The 21,455-nt window shown below is 37.8% G+C and overlaps 1 protein-coding gene across 1 annotated transcript in view; it reads left to right on the top strand.

Moving 5' to 3' along the window:
- ANO5 (anoctamin 5) overlaps positions 1-21,455 on the top strand; it is a 104,524-nt gene that overhangs the window by 36,904 nt on the left and 46,165 nt on the right. The window contains exons 5-9 of the mRNA XM_077768053.1: positions 2,282-2,323; positions 5,016-5,129; positions 11,378-11,446; positions 12,982-13,266; positions 19,482-19,595. Coding sequence (XP_077624179.1) covers positions 2,282-2,323; positions 5,016-5,129; positions 11,378-11,446; positions 12,982-13,266; positions 19,482-19,595 — 624 coding nt within the window. The remainder of the gene's footprint in view (positions 1-2,281; positions 2,324-5,015; positions 5,130-11,377; positions 11,447-12,981; positions 13,267-19,481; positions 19,596-21,455) is intronic.

Here is a 21,455-nt window from a genome sequence, read left to right as displayed (position 1 = left end):
TTTTCATTACTTTACTTCTACCCATATTTTATTTGTATTTATTTATTATTATTATTATTATTATTTTAATTTATTTTGAGAGAGAGTGCAGGAGGTTCAGAGAGAGAGGGAGACAGAATCCCAAGCAGCCTCCACACTGTTAGCGCAGAACCCAGTGTGAGGCTTGAACTCATGAACTGTGAAATCATGACCTGAGCCAAAACTGAGTCGACTGCTTAACTGACTGAGCCGCCCAGGCACCCCAAGTTTTATCACTATTTTTTTTTTTTTTTTACAAATAGTTTATTGTCAAATTAGTTTCCAGTGTTACCAGTATTTTAATAAAAAGCAAACATAATTTAGCACATGATGGAAATATTTAATAAAGTTTTTCTATAATTTTAGTCAGTAGAATGTTAATTTTATCTCTTTGTAATCAAGTCCTTTGGTGGTTTATTGATCTGTTAATATGTTTAAGATTAAGTTTTAAAAATATTAAATACTGAGTCAATATGTTTCAAGACCAGCTGCTGGTATTGATCCCGTTGGTTTTTTGTTTTTGAAATATTTTTGTAAAGTTTATTTATCAAGGGGGAGGGAGGGCAGAGAGAGCGGGAGAGAGAGAGGATCGATCCTGCACACTGTCAGCACAGAGCCCAACGCAGGGACGGACTCACAAACTGGGAAATTATGACCTGAGCTGAAACCAAGAGTCGGACACTTAACTACTGAGCCACCCAGGCACCCTGATCCCATTGGCTTTTATATTGTCAAGATACCATATGATTTGGGAAAGCTGCAAACTAACTTGATATTAGATGTATTTATTACAAAAGGCTTTTTAGCACCCATCTAAGTAACATTTTAACCCTGCATTCTTAGCAGCTCTTGAATATATGGTGCCTAGTTAATTCAGGAGCCTACGGTCAGCTTATTCTTTAGGCACAGTAAGCAAAGTGACTTCTAGGGCCCAGGATGCTTTTTGGAGCCCATGGAAATGTTTTAATTTTAATTTCTTTTAAAATCAAACTTAAAGAAAGAAACAAACAAAAAACCCCACCCCATAAGTATAATAGTGTGTGTGTATACATATATACAAATATTCATTTAATTCTTTTTAAATTGAAAAAAAAACCCAACAATTTAATGGAGAAAGGAGCCCACAGAAAGTAAACAGGCCCAGACAGAGCCCATGAAAATCATAATGTGGACCTGCTCTGGCCCATAATATGTAAGTCTTTCCTTTCTCTTAATGATTCTGTAATGAATTTCGGAAAAGTATCTGAGAATAACAGTAATTTGTGGACCTCATGAAAGATTCCAAGGAAATCAAAGTGGTGAGATGAAAATTTCCAGCCCAGCAGAAAAATACAATTTAAAATACACTTTACCCAATGACCGATATCCATCCTGTACCTGTTTGCTCTAAGCAACAACGGTATTAACCCTGTCTATACAGAGTAGATTCCCAGGTTATGGAGCAGGGGTTTTTCATCCGGCATCACCCCTGCTTAGGGTTCTAGCTTATTTAAGAAAACAACAGTTTTAGCAAAACTTTCCATGACAAGAACTCAAACTTTTAATTTATAATTTTATCAGGTATCATTTCATTATAGTATAAAATACACACAGTACTTTTTTTGTGGCATTATTTGGTTTTCTTTCAAATGTTATTGATTTTCCCAGATGTTTTTAGGTAATTGCCTTGGTGTCTTAAAAATACTGGTCACAGTAACTGAGGATTGAAGACAGCCCAGCACTGAAATAACTGAATGATTTCCCTTTCCTTCCCCCAGTATTTTGGGAGGCTGTGAAATATTGTCTGCTTCTAGGTGAACTTTCTATACCATACAGTATAATTGTAGTAATTGTACTTTTTTTCCCCTGATGTATACGGGCATACTTAACTGAATACATATTTTACTTTTACATTTCCCTTTTTCTCATGTTTTCCTTCATTATTTTTTGTCTCTCTCCTTTCTTCCTTAATTCAGTTCCACAAATACATATTATTTAATGCTACAGTTCAAAGAACTTAAGGGAATTTACTTTGGAGTCTCTTTTATTCCCCTTTCCTTTATTCTTTATTGTTTTCTTCCTATATTTATTCTTTCCTTCTTGCCAGCTTCTACCACCCTCCAACTCTAAATATCACACACACACACACACACACACACACACACACACACACACTCACCTGAGTGATCAAACTGAAGATTTGTGTTTTTGTGTGTCTGTTTTTTGGGAATCTTTTCTTTAATCTCAGGCAGGATTTGCTAACTTTCTCTTGATTGTTTCACAGTCTGCAAAGCGATACAATTTGTTCCTGAAGCGACGTCTTTTGGTAAAAAAAAGTGCTGAATGCTGCTGCTTAAGCTTTGAATGGCTGTAGTAGTAGCCCAGTCCTTTTTATTCCAGTGTATACTATTGATCTGGAGGGACTTTGTCACTAATTCCCAGTCTGTAGGGAATTGAGATTTTAGAATGGTGTTTTTTAATTGTTTTTGGATCTGATTAAAGATGTAGATGCTCTTTCTAAAAAATATATATGTGTGTCTGTCTATATACATATAATTTATATGTTATATATATTTGGGCTGTATATTTATTTATATATTACATATATTTAGCATATGTAATATATATTTGGTATATATAATATATTTTTTATATTTGCATATAAACACACATATATATTACACACACACACACACACACAGACAATTTACCTACAGTTTTATAGTTTATGAACTCCCAGTAGGAATCCTCGACTATGAACCTCAGAATAACTACCTCGTTCAAAGAAAATCCACCCAGATGTTCACCCGTTATACATTTGATTTCTAAGAGCAAATCAAGTATAAACGCAAACACATATACATGTGGCAAAATGTTATCTTAATGTCATGCCTTGAGCAAAACAAAAGAATGATCATGACCTGAGCTGAAGTTGGATGCTTAACCAACTGAGCTACCCAGGCAAGCCAATTTCTCCATATTTTTAAACATTTTACTCTATATCAGGGCATGACATAGTGAGAGAAGTTTGGGTTTTCCTAGGTAGCATCTGGCTTTCAGAAGGGAAGTATATATATCCATTTTGACTGAACACTGAAAAAACTATTTTTGGGGTTACTTTGTTTACTCACTAATAGTCAAATACTACACATGTGATTTTTGTTGATTTCCAAGTGCACGACTTCTGTCATCAGAACTTCTCTTTGTGGACTTAGATTTAGCTTGCCCAAACAATAAAACACTGGTAAATATATATTCTTTTAAAAATAATCTCTGTCGGGGCACCTGGATGCCTCAGTGGATGGAGCATGCAACCCTTGATTTCTGGGCTATGAGCCTACTTAAAAAAAGAAAAAATCTCTACCATGCAAATTTTGGCTGTCACAAATTTTGATTTGAGAGCAAAAGGATTATTAGTTTTCTTTCCTCTAATTTTTTGCTTTGATTATATTTAGTCTAATTAGTCTCTTATTTCCTGCTTCAGTTGGCTTCCATGAGTTTTGGTGAATTTCATGAAATATGCTAATATTATGATATACAGGCGCTCAAATGATTTTTTAATTTTGTTTTCTTTTTCTTTGTATAGTGAGCTGTAAGTCAAAGGGTAACAGGATAACAGCTTGAGTTTTCTCGGGTTCTTTTGCTTTCTTTTAGGCAAAAGGAGATGATCATGCATCTTTTGGTTAGGTGCAGAGAACTCAGATGTAATATTTGAGTTACTATTTTTTTACATTTATTCTCTAGACTCCCTGAATGTGTTTTGTTTTTGTTTTTTGTTCATTTTTCCACTCATTTCTTTCTGTGCATTAGGAGCTACTTCTTCCTGAGACATATCAACTGTGCCTTCACATAGATAAAATACAGTTCTTTTTTTCATAGAACACAGGTCAAACATGAGATGTTTGTCTTATTATACATGACTGTTCTATATCCATTCTTTTTTAGGGGAGGCCTCCCTGGCTTTAGTTGGGTGAAAAACAGCATAGAATACCATAACAGAAACTCCTAAACTAACACAGATACTAGTTATGAAAACTAAAAGCATCCAGTTCTCCACTCATGGGTTAGCTAAAGCAATTGGAAAATTGCCGGTGTTAGGTTATAACTGCATCACAGAATTAGAGAGATTGCTAACCTCCACTGCATTGTCTGTTTGCATCAGTCTAAGTTAGATATAAGTGGACTATTCCAAACACTACATATTATACATTACATATAAACCTGAGGAAGGGCCACATCAGTCAAATATGAAATCTCGTCTTCTAAAGCTTTCTAGGGTTTTTGTAGTTTTTAAAGGGGAGGAGTTAATGAACTATACAACATGTGAATGCTGAATTTGTCAGTTTGACTATTCCACTGAGAGAATTGAGAACACGGATTTTAAACAAAGATGGCCTCTGGCTCACATAGGGATCAGTGCTGAAAGGAGATCTGCATGAGCATTTACATGCAGTAAACTCAGCTGGCAAGCTACCTGCTTTCTAATTTTTAACTGCACTTTGATTTTACTTTAACCCTTCAGGAGTTGAATTAGAAAGTGGCAATTTTGTGAAAACAGAGAAGCATGAGTTGTAAGTTAATTTTCTTAGAATGAGATTCATTAATTGGTCTGTAAATGAATTACACGTCAAAAGTAGTGTGTGAACATGAATTATTTGTCAGACTCATTGGCATGTTATTTAACAAAGATAACAAGTCTCCAAATATGCATTTTAGGATCCATGTATCCCCTGTGTTCATTTTATATTTCGATACAATCACACCATTTTTGTTGTGTGTGCATGTAGTTAATGCTTACCTTCATCTTGAGTCTTCCTGGTGTGTCTGTGTATATCTTCTCTATGGAAGTTCACTTTCTGAAACAAGCATAATATTCTGTTGATGAAAACTTTGGCTGTTTGTCTTCAGCCTGTGAAATCAGGACTGAAACAAATTAGACCAAATGTCAACGAATTCGTTTCATGTTTTTGCCATTTGAAAATAAAACTGTAAAGTTGTGTCATTCCTGTCTCCTGCAGTTTAAAAAAGACGAACAAAGCAAGGATTCTATCTTTTTCCGAGATGGGATTAGGCAAATTGATTTTGTGCTTTCCTACGTTGATGACCTAAAGAGAGAAGCAGACCCAAAGGCGGTAAGTACTTAGGGGAGAGGAACTGGGAATCTTTAAAAAAAAAAAAACACTTGCTGTAGTTCATCAGGGTTGTTCCCACTGAATTAAGTTGTAGAAGTTAGAGACCTCTGAAGTGTTATTGAAAGCTAAGGCTAGGGGATAAGATTAGAAAACAGGCCTAAAAATGAATTGGATGTGTAAAGTCAATTTGATTTTTTTTTTTTTTTTGCCATTTTCAACACTACCTTCTTTTTCTTCTTCTAAGTGACTCGTATATTGTTTACATAGCTCGAAAATATTAAACGTGACCTCCAAAATATGAGGTATGTGTCTGAATATATTTATTTTCGCCTTAAAAATGTGTGGCTAATCCATGCCATCTGAAATGTCCTTCACGTTATGCTCTATTCCTTATCCTGTTTTCTTTTCATTAGAACACATCACTTTCTGAGCTTATGTATGTGCAGTTTCACTTGCTTGCTGTGTCCAGCATTCTAAATTAAGTTCATGAGACCAAGGACTTTGTCCTGCTCACTGCTGTATACCCTAATGTCTAAAATGGTGGTTGCAGCATCATGGATGCTCAAGAAATAATTATAATTGAAATAATGAATTAATACATTAACCCATATGTGTAAGCACGTATACGCACATTTACTAACATATTTACCCAGGAAATAAATGTCATATAAAATAAAAATTAAAAAACAACAGATATTATCCCCATAAGATCCTGTCCCTTTCTTCCACACTTTCCCTATAAACCCTTCCATCAAGTCCCTGAAATTCACTCACTGACATCCTTTTCCTTTTCTCGGAATGTCCGCCCATAACTGGGCTCTTCATTGAGTTCATTGCCTTCTCCAAGTGCTCTCAGGTGATGGTTGGTGTTTCCTCATAGAGCCTTTTTCTGGAGATGGGCAAATGCCTGCTCTGACCTCCTTGTATCTCATTGTTGATTACAGGCCCTTCTCCCTCCCTCATCTGTAGAATTCCTGAACTTTTACTCTCATCAGATTAATCATTGCCCTGCTTTACTGCTGTCATTAATGTGTCCCCGGGTTTTCCCTTTCATTTCTCAACAGTTTGAGCTCCTGGTTCACTATGATTCTCTTCACCAATTCTCCTTAAATTCTTGTTTATTGCAATTCATACATAGATGACTATTTTATTAAAAAATTTTTTTAAATTTTTTAACCTTTATTTTTGAGAGACAGAGAGAGCTTGAACAGGCGAGGGGCAGAGAGAGAGGGAGACAAAGACTCCTAAGCAGGCTCCAGGTTCTGAGCTGTCAGCACAGAGTCTGATGCGGAGCCCGAACTCATGAAAGCGAGTTCATGACCTGAGCCGAAGTCAGACGCTTAACCAACTGAGCCACCCCCAATAATTATTTTAGCATCCTAGCCTCTCTCTTTCTTGAAGTCCCCTTTCCATTTGTCTTAGTCTCTAGCTCAGCCATTCACTTCCCTAGAACTTGTCGTTTTTGATAACTGCAACTCTTTGTAATCTCACCCCTGGGCATCTAACTGTCTGACCAGCCCCTCAAATATTTCTGACCAATACCTTTCCTTCATGCAGAACCAGATAAGATGCAACTACCTTAACCCCCTTTTCACTGCTGGTCCTTATCCTCTGTTTCCTTTGCTGATCCAGCTTGAATCTAATGGTCAACAAATGTAATCACTCTGTTACATATACCTTCAAATCTTTGCCCTTTTCTAAAGTGTGTTTCCTTAGCAAAACAGCAATTATAGTTAAATCCAGCTTTCCACCTACTCTGTGCCAGACCAGACAGAAAGACAGACTTGGAATTCATTTGGAGATTTTACCTCATGTTTGTGCTCATGGACTTCAGCTGGGCCCTGAAGGCTGCCTGGCAGTCATGCTTTGCTTCCTTATTCTATTCAGCTTCCCATTCTCCTGGACGACTGTTTTGTAACTCTGCTCAGGCTTACCAATACCTGCTTCCCATCTTCAATCTAAGCTGACCATACGTTTCTGTTTCGTTGAGAAAACTGAACCAAGTAGAAGAGAAATTCTAAATTTCCATCATTACTTCTGTCCATCCACATGCATCTTCACCTGGATAATCTATGTTTCTCCTGTTACCATAGACAGATTATCCTTCTATCTAAAGCCAACGCCTTACACTTGTGCCCTGGGTCCCATTTCTTCTTGCCTAATCTTCAAGAATCACGAAGGCCACCCTCAAGTTCGGTGATTCATTAGAAGGACTCACGGAACACAACAGATAGTCATACTCAGTGGCTATGCAGTGAAATAGTTCACAGCAAAATCAGCAAAGGGAAAAAGATGCATGGGGCCAAGTCCAGAAGTAACCAGGAGCAAACTTTCAAGAATTCTTTCCCAGTGAAGTTGCATAGTAACAATGTTCACCATCAAATGTAAAGTGAGCTCATTAAAGACACTGCCCTAGGATTTTATTGGGGGCTGGTCACCTTGTGCTCTTCTGCCTAGATGTACCAACATTTCATAGTCCCAGAAAGAAAGCAGATGTTTAGCATAAAATACATTGTTTGTACATACAGTGTAAATAAAGTAGGCCATTCTTATCAGATCTGGGAATAGTTGGAACCCTTCTGAAAGTTTTCAGACACCAGAGCCAATGTTGCAGGCAGGGCTTTCTAAGGGTACCAGTTTCAAACCTGTCCTATTAATTATTTTCTGTGTATCTACTTAGGGTTATNCCTATAAATAAACAGTGATCAAGTCTCAACCCTCATTTTACTTGACCAATTCGCAGTGTGTGCCACAGTTTCTCATTCCTTCTTTCTCTCTTTTTTTAAAATTTATTTCTGAGAGAGAGAGAGAAAGACAGCATNAGTTTTTGCTCTTACAATTTTTTCCTGTTCTAAATTATATTTTGTGCTGTTCTTTGCTGGACCATCAATAAACAAATATGCTGTTAATGCCTCCATATTGAAAAAAAAGAAAGAAAAGCCAAGAACAAAAAACTTCACTTGATCTCAGTTTTTCTGCCAGCTACTATTCTCTTCTCGAAATCTTTTCTGCCTCATTGTCTCTGAAGCCTATTGCTATCAGGCCATTGCCTTAACCATTCTGATTATCTTCCTATAAATAAACAGTGATCAAGTCTCAACCCTCATTTTACTTGACCAATTCGCAGTGTGTGCCACAGTTTCTCATTCCTTCTTTCTCTCTTTTTTTAAAATTTATTTCTGAGAGAGAGAGAGAAAGACAGCATGAGCAGGGGAGGGTCAGAGAGAGAGACACACACAGAATCTGAAGCAGTCTCCAGGCTCTGAGCTAGCTGTCAGCACAGAGCCAGACGTGGGGCTTGAACCCACGAACTGTGAGATCATGACCTGAGCCAAAGTTGGACGCTTAATTGACTGAGCCACCCAGGCATCCCTCTCATTCCTTTTCGTATGCTTGTTCTTCACTCGGCTTCCAGAAACTCCATATTCTCATAGTTTTCCTCTTATTTCGTTGCTACTTCTCCATCTTTTCCCCTCCCTGACCCTTCATTATTGTAGTGCCTTGGGGTTCAATCTTTAATCCTCTTCGTGTCCCAGCCTGCATGCATTTCTTTGATGACACAACCTGTCAGCTGTAAAACCACAACTGTGCTAATTCCAAAGTTCACCCTAGTCCATTCTCTCCCCCATATGACTGTTTTGCATTTTTACCTGGAAGTCTCATAGGCATCTCTAATTTGGTAGGTCCAAACTGAGCTCCTGAATACCCCCCACCCCTCCCTGCTAAAATCCTATCTTTCTACAAGTCTTCCCCATCTACAGTTATTTCTGCTACATTTCAGGAGTTGCGAAGGATATAACTTACAGTGTATTGATAATGGTCCAGTTAAATCACTTTTTGGAATATATCCATAGAACATAAATATGGAAATTTGACACCCACTATAATTCATTTTAAAAAATGAATTANTCATTTTACGTCATTTATTTATCTCCTTCACCTGAAATTTCTGTTTCATTTTCCCCACTTAAATTTGTCCTGAAGTAAATATTTCACCTTTGGGGGTCTTTTATTTGTTCAACTGTAAGTTTGCTGCAACAAATATATGTGTCCACACTAAAATGTTTTTATTTCCCTTCCCCAGAAGAGCATAAGCCTTAAACGTTTTCTTTGTTTTGAGTTTTTTTAACAATTGTACAAGTCTATAATTGATAAAGCATCATGAATATGTTACAACATTTGACAGTTATCAAACAAACAAAAAAATAAACTCATCATAAATTCATTGGTTAATGAGATGAGCAGAGGGGCTTTAAAAATATTTTCTTCTTGGGGCGCCTAGGTGGCTCAGTTGGTTAAGCATCAGACTTCAGCTTAGGTCATGATCTTGCAGTTTGTGGGAGCTTGGAACCTGCTTCGGAATCTGTGTCTCCTTCTCTCTCTGCCGCTTCCCCACTCACTGTCTTTCTGTCCCTCTCTCTCCCTCCCAAAAATAAAAAGTAAACTTAAAAAAGTATTTTCTTCTCTCTTTCCCCCTCCTCCACTCTCTCTGTCTCTCAAAATAATATTTATTTTTGTGAGTGGAGGAGGAGCAGAGAGAGAGGGAGACACAGAATCCAAAGCAGGTTCCAGTCTCCAAGCTGTCGGCACAGAGCCTGACACAGGGCTCAAACTCACGAACCATTAGATCATGATCTGAGCTGAAGTCGGAGGCTAAATTGACTCAGCCACCCAGGGCCCCCCCAAAATATTTTCTTTATTTATAAAGAAAGAGAGTTTTTCCTGGAAGGAGGTGGTTCAGGTTCAACTATACCCCTGTCTTGTTTTTTTATGGCAGTGTCAATTAAGCATGTTCAGATAAATACGTAGATTGGAATAGAAAGATTATTGTTTAAGGAATTTTAATCTTTTTTGGACACCTGAATTATGTCTCCAAATTATAGTGATGTATCATAAAAGTGGTGTTTAATGGACTATCAGCTACTAATCCTATTAGCTCTTCAGTTTTGTTGAACTCAGAGAATTGGCAGTCATGTTACTTGCAGAAGCATTTGGTACTATAATGAAAAGAGTTGTTCACTTTCTCAATTCTTATAGCAGAATTTTGAATGCCTCACTCCTTTTTTTTTGGTCCTCCCCTGCTCCTTTTTTGGTTTTCTGGAAGTTTGCAGTCTGCCTCCCTCTGGTAACATGAAAGAAGGACAATTACGAAAGGGTAGTTGAAAGGAAAATCTGCACCAGTCTCATCGGACTGTGCTCAAATGTGGCAAACTATCTTTTATTCTTTGTGAACTTTGAAGATATATCAAGGTAGACTTATCTGTTTGAAGATAGGCATTCTGTAATAACATAATAAAGTCTTTTAGAATTTCATTTACTATAAAATTCTTCAGATTTAGGTTATAATTAAAGCCACAAAATTTCAACAATCAATGCATTGTTTTGAAGCCCACAAATAATGATTGTTTTAATAACTTAATTTAATTTTTTTCTAAGTGAAGATATTCTCTTCTTCAAAATTAGAAAGTTATAATGAGGAGCATCTAGGTGGCTTAGTCTGTTGAGTATCCTACTCTTGATTTTGGCTGAGGTCATGATCTCAGTAGTTGTGAGATCAAGCCCTGTGTCGGGCTCTGCACTGGGCCTGGGGCCTGATTGGGATTCTCTCTCTCTTTCTCTCTCTCTCTCTCTCTCTCTCACACACACACACTGTTTACTTATTTTGAGAGAGAGAGAGAGAGAGAGGGAGATACAGAATCCCAAGCAGGCTCTAGGCTCTGCACTGTCAGCACCCAGCCCAAAGGTGCTTGCTCGCTCGCTCTCTCTCTCTCTCTCTCCCTGCCTCTGCCCCTCTCCCCTGCTCACACATATTCTCTCCTCTCTCTCTCAAAAAATAAAATAAAAATAAAAAGTCATAATGAAATTTTGGCTTAAATTTGAATTAAATATATCCTTTCTTTTTAAGACTACTAGTGTGTTTCTGATACTGAGTCTTCCCAAGCAAGGGCGTGACATGTCTCTCTGTTTATCAAGTTTTTACAAATGTTACTTAGTAAAGTTTTGTGCATACTTTCAGATAGCAGTTCTGCACATTTCCTGGAAATCATTCCTAGATATTTTGCATTTTTATTGTTATATTGTGAATTTTAGTACAGGTGAAAATAGGACATGGTGCTAAGATGGGGTAATGGATAAAGGACTTTTATATACAACCGGGGGAGGGGCAGATGACCACCTGGAATAGCAAGTCTGTTTATCGCTGGGCAAATACAAGTGTTCTACATAATTCTACTGATTTTTTTCCATAGGAAAGGAGGAAAGAATTTGAACAAAATCTCAGAAAAACAGGTCTTGAGTTGGAAATTGAAGACAAAAGGGTAAGTGTAGCCGTTAATTGGTACCAGAGTCTTGATGTTTTAAGCAATTGTTTTCTTTTGCTATGGTGTTTGACTCAATAGACTTTGTGTTTGGGAGCAGTACAATGGTTTTTTGGTATTGCTAAAAATATACACAAAAATAAAATAGTTATGTAGATGGTAGGGGGTTTGGTCTTCCTGGTAAAGCAGTAGGTTAGGGCTCTGAATGTAAGACAGTGAGTGGAACACTCTAAAAATAGACAAACGTAATTCTATTCAGGATACAAAGAAAGTAAAGATACGGTTCTTGTTTTTTATATATCTCATTTTGAAGGCTGTCTTTAATCTGGCACTCTAACTAGTTAACCTGGCTATCTTCTGCACACCACACTTCTTTTTTTTTTTTAATGTTTTATTTATTTCTGAGAGAGAGAGAGACGTGAGTAGGGGAGGGTCAGGGAGAGAAGGAGACACAGAATCTGAAACAGGCTCCAGGCTTTGAGCTGGCTGTCAGCACAGAGCCTGACGCGGGGCTCAAACCCACAAACCATGAGATCATGACCTGAAGCTGAAGTTGGCCACCCAAACGACTGAGCCACCCAGGTGCCCCTGCACAACTCCTTTCTTAAGCCAAGACTTGCTTTGCTCATGAATATGGAAAATTCTTTTATTTATTTATTTTTAATCTCTTTCCATCTACTGGTTTCCTAGAATTACCTTCAAAATGTTTTTTAAAAAAATTTTAAGTTTATTTTATCTTTTTTTTGGGGGGGGAGGGGCAGAGACAGAGAGGGAGAGAGTGAATACAAAGCAGGCTCCATAGTGTCAGCACAGAGCCTAATGCGGAGCTCGAACTCACAAACTGTGAGATCATGACCTGAGCTGAAACCAAGAGTCAGATGCTTAACCAAGCCACCCAGGTGCCCCTCCTTCAAAATGGTTTTAAAGACCTATCTCATATCCCACTCTGCCAACGAAACTCCAGTACTCTGTAGTTCTTATTCATTCCTATTTTTACTGAACTAATAAAAAATTGTGTTACACCACACAATCTATAACTTAGTCAATTTTACCTGTGTAATGAAGCCTTATTACCTACAGTTCTTCCTCTAGATATGGGCTGTACATAGCTGGGTGAGAAGAGGAAGTACATCTTTTACTTTGTATGTATCCCTCATATATCCTAAGCACAGTTCTGAGCTCATGGCTAGTTACTATTAACTGAAGAGATTGTCCAGAATCACATACGTTTCTGTGGATTTGGGGCTAGTGTACAGTGACTCTGAAATTTATTTTTCAAATATTCTTTCTTTGTCTCTATCACACACACACACACACCATGTATACATATACATACACATATATGTAAGTGTAATAATACAGATACATGTTTTGAGCATTTGTTCCTCTAAGAATTTTGCTGAAAAGTTTCGATAAATTGAAAATGCTCTGACATCTGTGATTTGTTTGTGGTGTCACAAAACTTTGTGTCTTTACTCAGTTCGATAACAAGTAAATCACAATGCTTCCTGTTGTTTTGCCTTCTTTTTCTACAGAACTCTGAAGATGGAAAGACATATTTTGTCAAGATCCATGCCCCTTGGGAGGTACTGGTTACTTACGCTGAAGTGTTGGGAATCAAAATGCCTATTAAGGAGAGTGATATTCCTCTACCTGAGAATATCCCATTCAGCTGTATGCTTGAGCCTCTGAAGCTCCCAAGGAATGTGAAGCACCCCCATCCTGAATATTTCACTGCCCAGTTCACCAGGCATCGGCAGGAACTCTTCCTCATTGAAGACCAGTCAAGCTTCTTTCCATCCTCATCAAGAAACAGAATTGTAGGTAGAGATGACCTATGGGCACATCCCTTCAAGTGAGGCTTGTGTATCTGCATGGGCTTGGACACGTGTGCTCGTGCAATGCTGTGTGTGCACCGAGTTCGTGCATACATTTTGATATGAACTGGGTGGTATTGAGCAGGTTTGAAAGTCCAGCTGGACTACTTAAACCTGTTCTCCTACCGACTTTTCAAACTGCTCTTTACACATGAAAGGTGATGATGTGGACACAGCCAAGGCCGAGGCTTTGTGCAATATCGGGAAGGCTCTTAACTTAGAGCTGGAGCTTAGGTTTTATTGGTTCTTTGCAAAATGGTTTTATAATCTTAGAGTGGTTTTATAAATTCAGTGCATAGCAGGAGGAATATTGGTCATTCCGAATGGAAATGGAATTTTAAAATTTCTTTATATATAGATAGCATTTGAGAAACCTCAAAACTTTCTCTTTTCATTTAAAACAATTTTCATTCATGGATAATAATATCTCCTTCCCATTTGTAGTCAATAAGACCTTTAAGTTTCCCATGAAAAGCCTCTCTGTAAAGAATCATGCTTTCTGTGCCACTGTTCCTTTGTGTTAAGATAGGAATAAAGTCTAGCTCATAGGTTGCCCTGAAAATTAAATGAGTTAAGGTATGAAAGGCTTCGATACTTGGAATAAACTAGGTGCTCAGGAAGTGTTAGGTGTTATTATTATTGACTTGACTTTAGAGAGAAAAACAGTAAGGTTCCTAGTTGCTCTGACCCTCCTCCCTGTTGCCTATTAATGCAATCCCCGGAGTCCTAATCACTTACTGCCTGTCCCTACTTGAGACTTTTCTTTCTTTTAGGGTCAGCACTCTTCAGTGTCTAAGGATTTTGAAACCATAATTCTTTCTAGTTTCTCAATTTTTTTAAAAATTCACGGGCAGGAGTATTAAACATAATGTCTAGAATTTACATATAAAAATATGAACCTACAAACTAAAAGTTTTCTCCCTTTTCCTACCAGGAATAAAAAACCACCACCATCACCACAACTACATCCCTAAGGGGCAATCTCTAACAAGGGAGGAAAGAGCGTATGACATGGAGTCAGAAGATCTGGTTTCAAGTCGTAACTCTGCTGCTTTCTAAATAAAACAACCTCTCTTAAAACAGAGATAATGACGGTCAACAGTAGCGTTACTGTCCAAACCAAATGAAAGAATGTGTGTGAAGCACTTTGCAAACTGTAAAGTGCTTTAGATAGACTCGTACATTAAAAAGTAGCTAAAAAAAAAAAAAAAAGGCCGGTGAGCCAGAACAAATTAGGAACTTGATCAGGTATAGAAATATTAGTATCCATTTATCTTTACTGCTTCTGATTAAAGAGTGTCCATACCTTAGATTAATTCAACATTAAAACACAATAATTTTCCTGCCTTCATAGTAGAACAGAACTATTTTTGGTCTGTTGAGGAAGTTATTCGGGAGATTAATATAGAAAAGTCTCTTCTTTACTATCTTCATCCAGGATATCTATGTTCATACATGTATATACATCTATGTTCATGTATGTACAATTTGAGGTTTTACAAGAGCACCTTGCATTGGTATTAAATTTCATACTTCTCAAAGCGTCTTCAAACATCACAGCATCTGATCCTTGTGATATATATTTTATGATATCCAAGTCTCATGATATATATTTTATAACATCTAATATATATTTATGTCCCCAGTTCTGATGGCTATTGAGTTTGTTTCCAACTTTTCTGAGTTACAAGCAATTTTGTAGTTTTACAGCCTGGTATGTACATGTTTCAGCACATATGTAAATTTTTCTGCAAAATTGATACCTCACGTGAAATTTCTGAATCTAAGGGCACAGACATTTAAAATTTTATATTACATGGGGCGCCTGGGTGGCTCAGTCAGTTAAGCATCTTACTGTTGATTTTGGCTCAAGTCACCATCTCACAGTTTGTGGGATCAAAGCCCACATTACACATTAGGCTCTGTGTTGACAGCAAGGAGCCTGCTTGGGATTCTCTCCCTCCCTCTCTGTGCCCCTCCCCTGCTCTCTCTCTGTCTCTCTCTCTTTCAAAATAAATAAGAGTTATTTTAATAAACGTTAAAAGATACTTATTTTAATATATGTTAAAAATATATTACATTACCACTCTTGACAAAGAGATGCACTGAGTTAGGGTCCTAGTAACCACAGAAGGAGTGCTCAGTGCTCCACAGTGTTCTTGACACTGGTATTTACGAAGCTTTCTTTTTCTTTCTTTTGTAATTGGAGCATAACACACATAGAGATAGGCCCTCAAGTCATAAGTGTACAGTGCACTGAATCAGCACGAAACAAACATGGCCATGTGACCACCACCCAGATCGAGGAGAAGACTTTGCTAGCCTCCCTTCACCCGCCCCAAGACCTTGCTGCCTCTTCCCAATCACTATTCCATCATCCTCAGCAGAGGTGGGCTTTAACTTCCAACAGCAGAGATTAGACTGTTTTTAAACTTTATAAAAATGGAATCATGCAGTATATATTCTTTTGAGTCTGCCTTCTCTGGCTCATCATTAATTTGGGTGATTAATTTAGCTCTTATATGAGTTTTTTGTGCATTTATTTTCATTACTTGATTTTGAAATTTATTTGTATATGTGTCATGATGGTTGTTTTATTTTGTGTGAGAGAGAGAGCACGTGAGTGGGGAGAAAAGCAGAGAGAGAGAGAGAATCTTAAGCAGGCTTTACAGTCAGTGCAGAGCCCAGTGTTGTGCTCAATCTCATGTCCCTGAGATCATGACCTGAGCTGATATCAAGAGTCAGTGCTCAACAAACTGAGCCACCCAGGCGACTCTTGTCGTTATGATTTTAATTTGCATTTCTCTAATATAAATGGGATTGATTCTCCTTGTATATATTTACTGCTTATTTAGATATGCACTTTTGTGAAGTCCCTGCTAAAGTCTTAATCTATTTTTCAATTAGGTCTTGTCTTTACTTGTTGATTCGTAGGGATTATTTATATATTCCTTATACAAGCTCTTTGTTCATTATATATGTCTACTGATCTTTTCCTACTTTTTCCTTCCTTTTTCTTTTAATGGTTTCTTTTGCTCAACAGTTGTTTTTAATTTTAATGTCCAATTTCTCAAGCCTTTACTTTATGAATCATGCTGTTAATCTTTACTACCAACACCATGAAGTTAATATCCTATATAATTTTTTTGAAGTTGTATTATTTAACTTTCCACATTGAAGGCTACTGTCCACCTGGAATTAATTTTTGTGCATGGTACAATTTTCCCACCATATGTGTGGCCATTCAGTTTGTAGCAATTATTTATTTTTTTTAAATGTTTTATTTATTTTTGAGAGAGAGAGATAGAGACAGCATGATCAGGGGAGGGTCAGAGAGAGAGGGAGACACAGAATCCAAAGCAGGCTCCAGGCTCTGAGCTAGCTATCAGCACAAAGCCCAATGCGGAACTCGAACCCACGAACCGTGAGATCATGACCTGAGCCGAAGGCAGCCGCTTAAACCACTGAGCCACCCAGGCACCTCTGCAGCAATTATTAAAAGCATTCAACTTTTCATACCATTTTTCAGTTCCACCTTTGTCATAACTCATATATCTATATATTCCTAGATCTACTTCTGGGCCCTATTCTGCAGCTTTGACCTTTTTGTCTATTCTTGTATCAATACTGGCAATGCTGAACTTTACTTGTTTACTTGCTTACAAGTTTACTTATAGTCCTGGAACACAGGGACAGTTAAAGAAATCTCCCACTCCTCTCATTCTGGAAACCTGTAAAGGATCGCCCTTCACCTTCACCATGTGACTTAAAGTATATTCATAGATAACCACCATTCCCACCTCCCAATGTGACTTGACAGCACCATTTGCCACATGGTTTATCCTAAATTCTCCTGGTGTGTCCATTTATATTAGTTGTCTTTATACCCAGAAAAAATTAAGCTTCTCGTATCTCTATGCCAAGCAAGTAGTTACAAGTTGGAGCCAGTTGCCTGGGCTACAATAGCATAGAGACAGGGAGGTAGTGATGCTGCCTTTCTTGATGCTTACATTTAAAAGAGATGGCTCGGGGCACCTGAGTGGCTCAGTCGGTTGAGCGTCCGACTTCTACTCAGGTCATGATCTCACGGTTTATGAGTTGGAGCCCCGCATCAGGCTTTGTGCTGAATGCTTGCTCAGAGACTAGAGCCTGTTTCAGATTCTGTGTCTCCTTCTCTCTTTGCCCCTCCCCCGCTCATGCTCTGTCTTACTCTGTATCTCAAAAATAAATAAATGTAGAAAAAAAAATTAAAAGAGATGGCTCCTAGAAAACTTAAGAAAAACACTCCTGCATTGTAAAACTGTCAAGAGGCTGATTTAGCTTCTTTACAGATTTACACAAATCTCAAAGGCATAGAGAAAGAATTTATAAGTTCTTTAAAGGAAATACTCTAAGAAAAGAGATGGAGGAAGTCCTTTTCCCTTTGGTGACAGGAAAATTTCAGTTCTTTTAGATTTATACGTAACCTTATAATTTCTCCCTTTTGCTATTAATTTTGGTAGTACGAGTCAGACACAGCCCCTCCACATTCTATCTCTTTGTCTGATAAATTGCTACTTGAAGTATTTATCTGCACTGACCCATCAAAGTAAAGTATTTGTTAGTGGAATTGACCAAATTTTAATTAAACTTTCCTCCTACAGGAACCAAAACTTTGTCTTTAACCCAAGCCAACACTGGCAGGTATAATAATCCTTCCTTAACACAAAGAAAGACACTCCCTGAACCTGGCTTCCCTCTCCCAAATGAATGAATGAATGAATGAATGAATGAATGAAAAGTCCCTTTCTGCCTGACTTTTCAGATGTTTGCAGATTTCCCTCTTGCAATAGTTTTCCTCCCCCCCCCTTTTTTTTTTAAATATTTATTTCGAGAGAGAGTGTGCACGCACATGACTGCGAGGTGGGGAGAGGGGCAGAGAGTGGAAGAGAGAGAGAATCCCAAGCAGGCTCTGTCAGCACAGAGCCCAACCAGGGAGTTGAACCCAGGAATCATGAGATCATGACTGGAGCTGAAATCTAGATTTGGATGATCAACTGAATGAGCCACTTAGGCACTCCCTTCCCCTCTTGTAATAATCTTTTCACATAAAGGCTTTCCTAAGTCCAGATTTGTTTTTACTTGACAATAACATGCTGTAGTTGTTTTGTTTGTTTGTTTGTTTCTTACCATGGCTTCATAATAAGATATAATATCTGATAGAGTACAATTTTCCACTTTCTTAGACACCAAAGATAGAGTTCTAATTTTTGTGAGTCTTTCCTAAAGAAATAATCCAAAGTATGTAAAATAATTAATAATTTTCACATTCTTTATAAAACTTAAAACTGCTTTCATAAATTATGATTTATTTACCAAGATAGAATATTAAGCAGTACTGAAATAAAATAACCAGATTAGATAATAATGATTCAAGAACAACCGCCATTACAATCAATAATTCCTTAGATTATGAAATGTAAAAAAAGGGGGGGTGGAAGGGAAATATATCCAAAGCAGTGCTAAAAGACCAAATTCAGCAATCAGAAAAGGAGAAATTCTGAAAAGCTGCTGGAAGACAAAAAAAGCAGACAAGATTGAATTGGCAGAAATAAGAGAGCAGAGGACACCAAAGCCTAAATGATACGGAGGAGAAAACTGATACAAAGATAGAAATGATTGCAAAGTAGTGGAGAGATAGGATGATCTTGAGTTAATAAATTCAGATATCAGTAAAAGGCCCTGTATAAATCCTCAGAGTAATTGAAGGAATCAGCACAGCCAAGTATCAAGTCTCTCTCATATTCCCCCATCTGAATTGTTAGTAGTGATATTATTCTCCAACTTGAAGCCCTGGTGATAGTAGGAATTTTGGCACAAGGCACTCTCAGAGGAACTTGGGTTGGGAGAAGCAAAATAAATCATGATCCATTACTCCCATCCCCACCCCAAGGGAATAGGGAGCTTTCACACCCAGGAGCTAAACTACCTACAAACCACACACAACCCCACCCTCTGCACCTTCCTTCAAACAACAAAGGGAAGGTTCCTTCTGCAATCAGGGACTGTTTCTACATTCAGACAAAGCTGGACATTGTTAATTTGTGATGGAAACAAAATCTGGGAAGCACAAAGTTCAGAAATGTGTTGTCTAATACTTACCTCGCATTACCTCATAGGTTTATTATATTCTGTCACGGTGTCCTTTTGGCATAGAAGATGGGAAGAAAAAGTTTGGGATTGAAAGACTACTAAATTCTAATACCTATTCATCTGCCTATCCACTCCATGATGTAAGTATAAGCTTGGTTTTGAAATACTTAATGCATTTTTCCTCTCCCACATTCAGAGGTTGCCTTGTTGGGAGAGAGAATTTTCCCTTTGCTTCTTCTTTAAGACAGGTTGCTTAATTCTTTCTCATGTTGGGAAAATCCCCCAAAGATTTCCTAGTTCTAAGCTGAGAACTTTAACAGCTATGCTGAAGCACATAGTTAATAACGTCTTTACATTGAGGTTTTAGTGGAAATTTATTTTAAAAACTATTACATTTGTGTGTGAATTTTCTTTAGAACTCATATTGAAAATAGCAGTTTTATTAAAAGAACACTACAGAATAGAATATGTGGACATTTCTGTGAGTCCATCAGATCTTTTCTAATTTATCAAGTTTTTTTTAATGTTTTATTTATTTCTGAGAAAGAGAGAGAGAGAGAGACAGTGACAGTGTTAGCAAGGCAGGGTCAGAGAGAGAGGGAGATACAGAATCTGAAGCAGGCTCCAGGCTCTGAGCTAGCTGTCAGCACAGAGCCCGACGCAGGGCTCCAACCCTTGAACTGTGAGATCATGACCTGAGCTGAAGTTGGACGCTTAACTGACTAAGCTACCCAGGCCCCCCTAATTTATCAAGTTTTGAATCCATAAAGGACTTAATGTCTTAAACTAAACTTACATGCTTTCATGTATTCATTTATTAGATACCTAGTTGGTTTAAATTATAGGCATTTTCTTGTGTGTGTGTGTGTGTGTGTGTGTGTGTATGTAGTTTTTGTTTTGTTTTGTTTTTTACAAATTGAATCAGGTTTGTGGCAACCCTGTGTTGAGCAAGTCCATTGGTGCCATATTTCCAACAACAATCACTAATTTCATGCCTCATTTTTTAATTTATTTAAAAAAAATAGTTTTAAATGTTTATTTGTTTTTGACAGAGAGAGAGAGACAGAATGTGAGTGAGGGAGGGGCAGAGATGGAGACACATAATCTGAAGCAAGCTTCAGGCTCTGAGCTGTCAGCACAGAATCTGACACAGGGCTCAAACCCACAGATCGCAAAATCATGGCCTGAGCTGAAGTTGTACGTTTAACCAACTGAGCCACCCAGGCACCCCTCATGTCTTGTTTTTTTGAGACGTGAATTTTTTGGTTTCCCAATTCATATATGAATTGTTTACACAATACTGCAGTCTGTTAAGTTTGCAATAGCATTAGGTCTAAAACAACAACATACATACCTTAATTGAAAAATACTTCATTGCTAAAAAAATGCTAACCATCATCTGAGCCGTCAGCAAATTGTAGTCTTCTTGCTGGTGGAGGGTTTTGCTTCTGGACAGCTAAGAACTGATTGCTGAAGGTTGGGGTGGCTGTGGCAATTTGTCAAAATAAGACAGTGAAGTTTGCCACATTGATTTGATTCTTCTTTCACAAACAATTTCTCTGTAAGATGAGATGCTTTTTGATGAACTAGGTCTCTTTACTACTGTCTAGTTGATTAAGCAGAATTTTCCTAAATGGGTGGCAGTTTTTTTTAATATTTTAATTTTTTAAAAAAATTTTAAAAATGTTTATTTTTGAGAGAGAGAGAGAGAGATAGAGGGAAAGAGAGCGCAAGTGGGTAAGGGACAGAGAGAGAGGAAGACACAGGATCTGAAGCAGGCTCCAGGCTCAGAGCTGTCAGCACAGAGCCTGACACGGGGCTCAAAACCATGAACTGTGAGATCATGACCTGAGCCAAAGACGCCCGCTTCACTGACTGAGCCACCATGGCACAACAAATGGGTGGCCGTTTTTAACAGGAGTGTCAATTCAGGCGAATCTAATTTAAGTGTTAGAGATCTCATCCTCCTTCGCCAGCCCTCTCCCTCCTTTCACACACGT

This window comes from Crocuta crocuta, unplaced genomic scaffold (genome assembly GCF_008692635.1).
Source record: "Crocuta crocuta isolate KB4526 unplaced genomic scaffold, BGI_CrCroc_1.0 scaffold371, whole genome shotgun sequence".
NCBI lineage: Eukaryota > Metazoa > Chordata > Mammalia > Carnivora > Hyaenidae > Crocuta > Crocuta crocuta.
The sequence above is the reverse complement of the archived record's forward strand: the minus strand, read 5'-3'. Positions and strand labels throughout refer to the sequence as shown.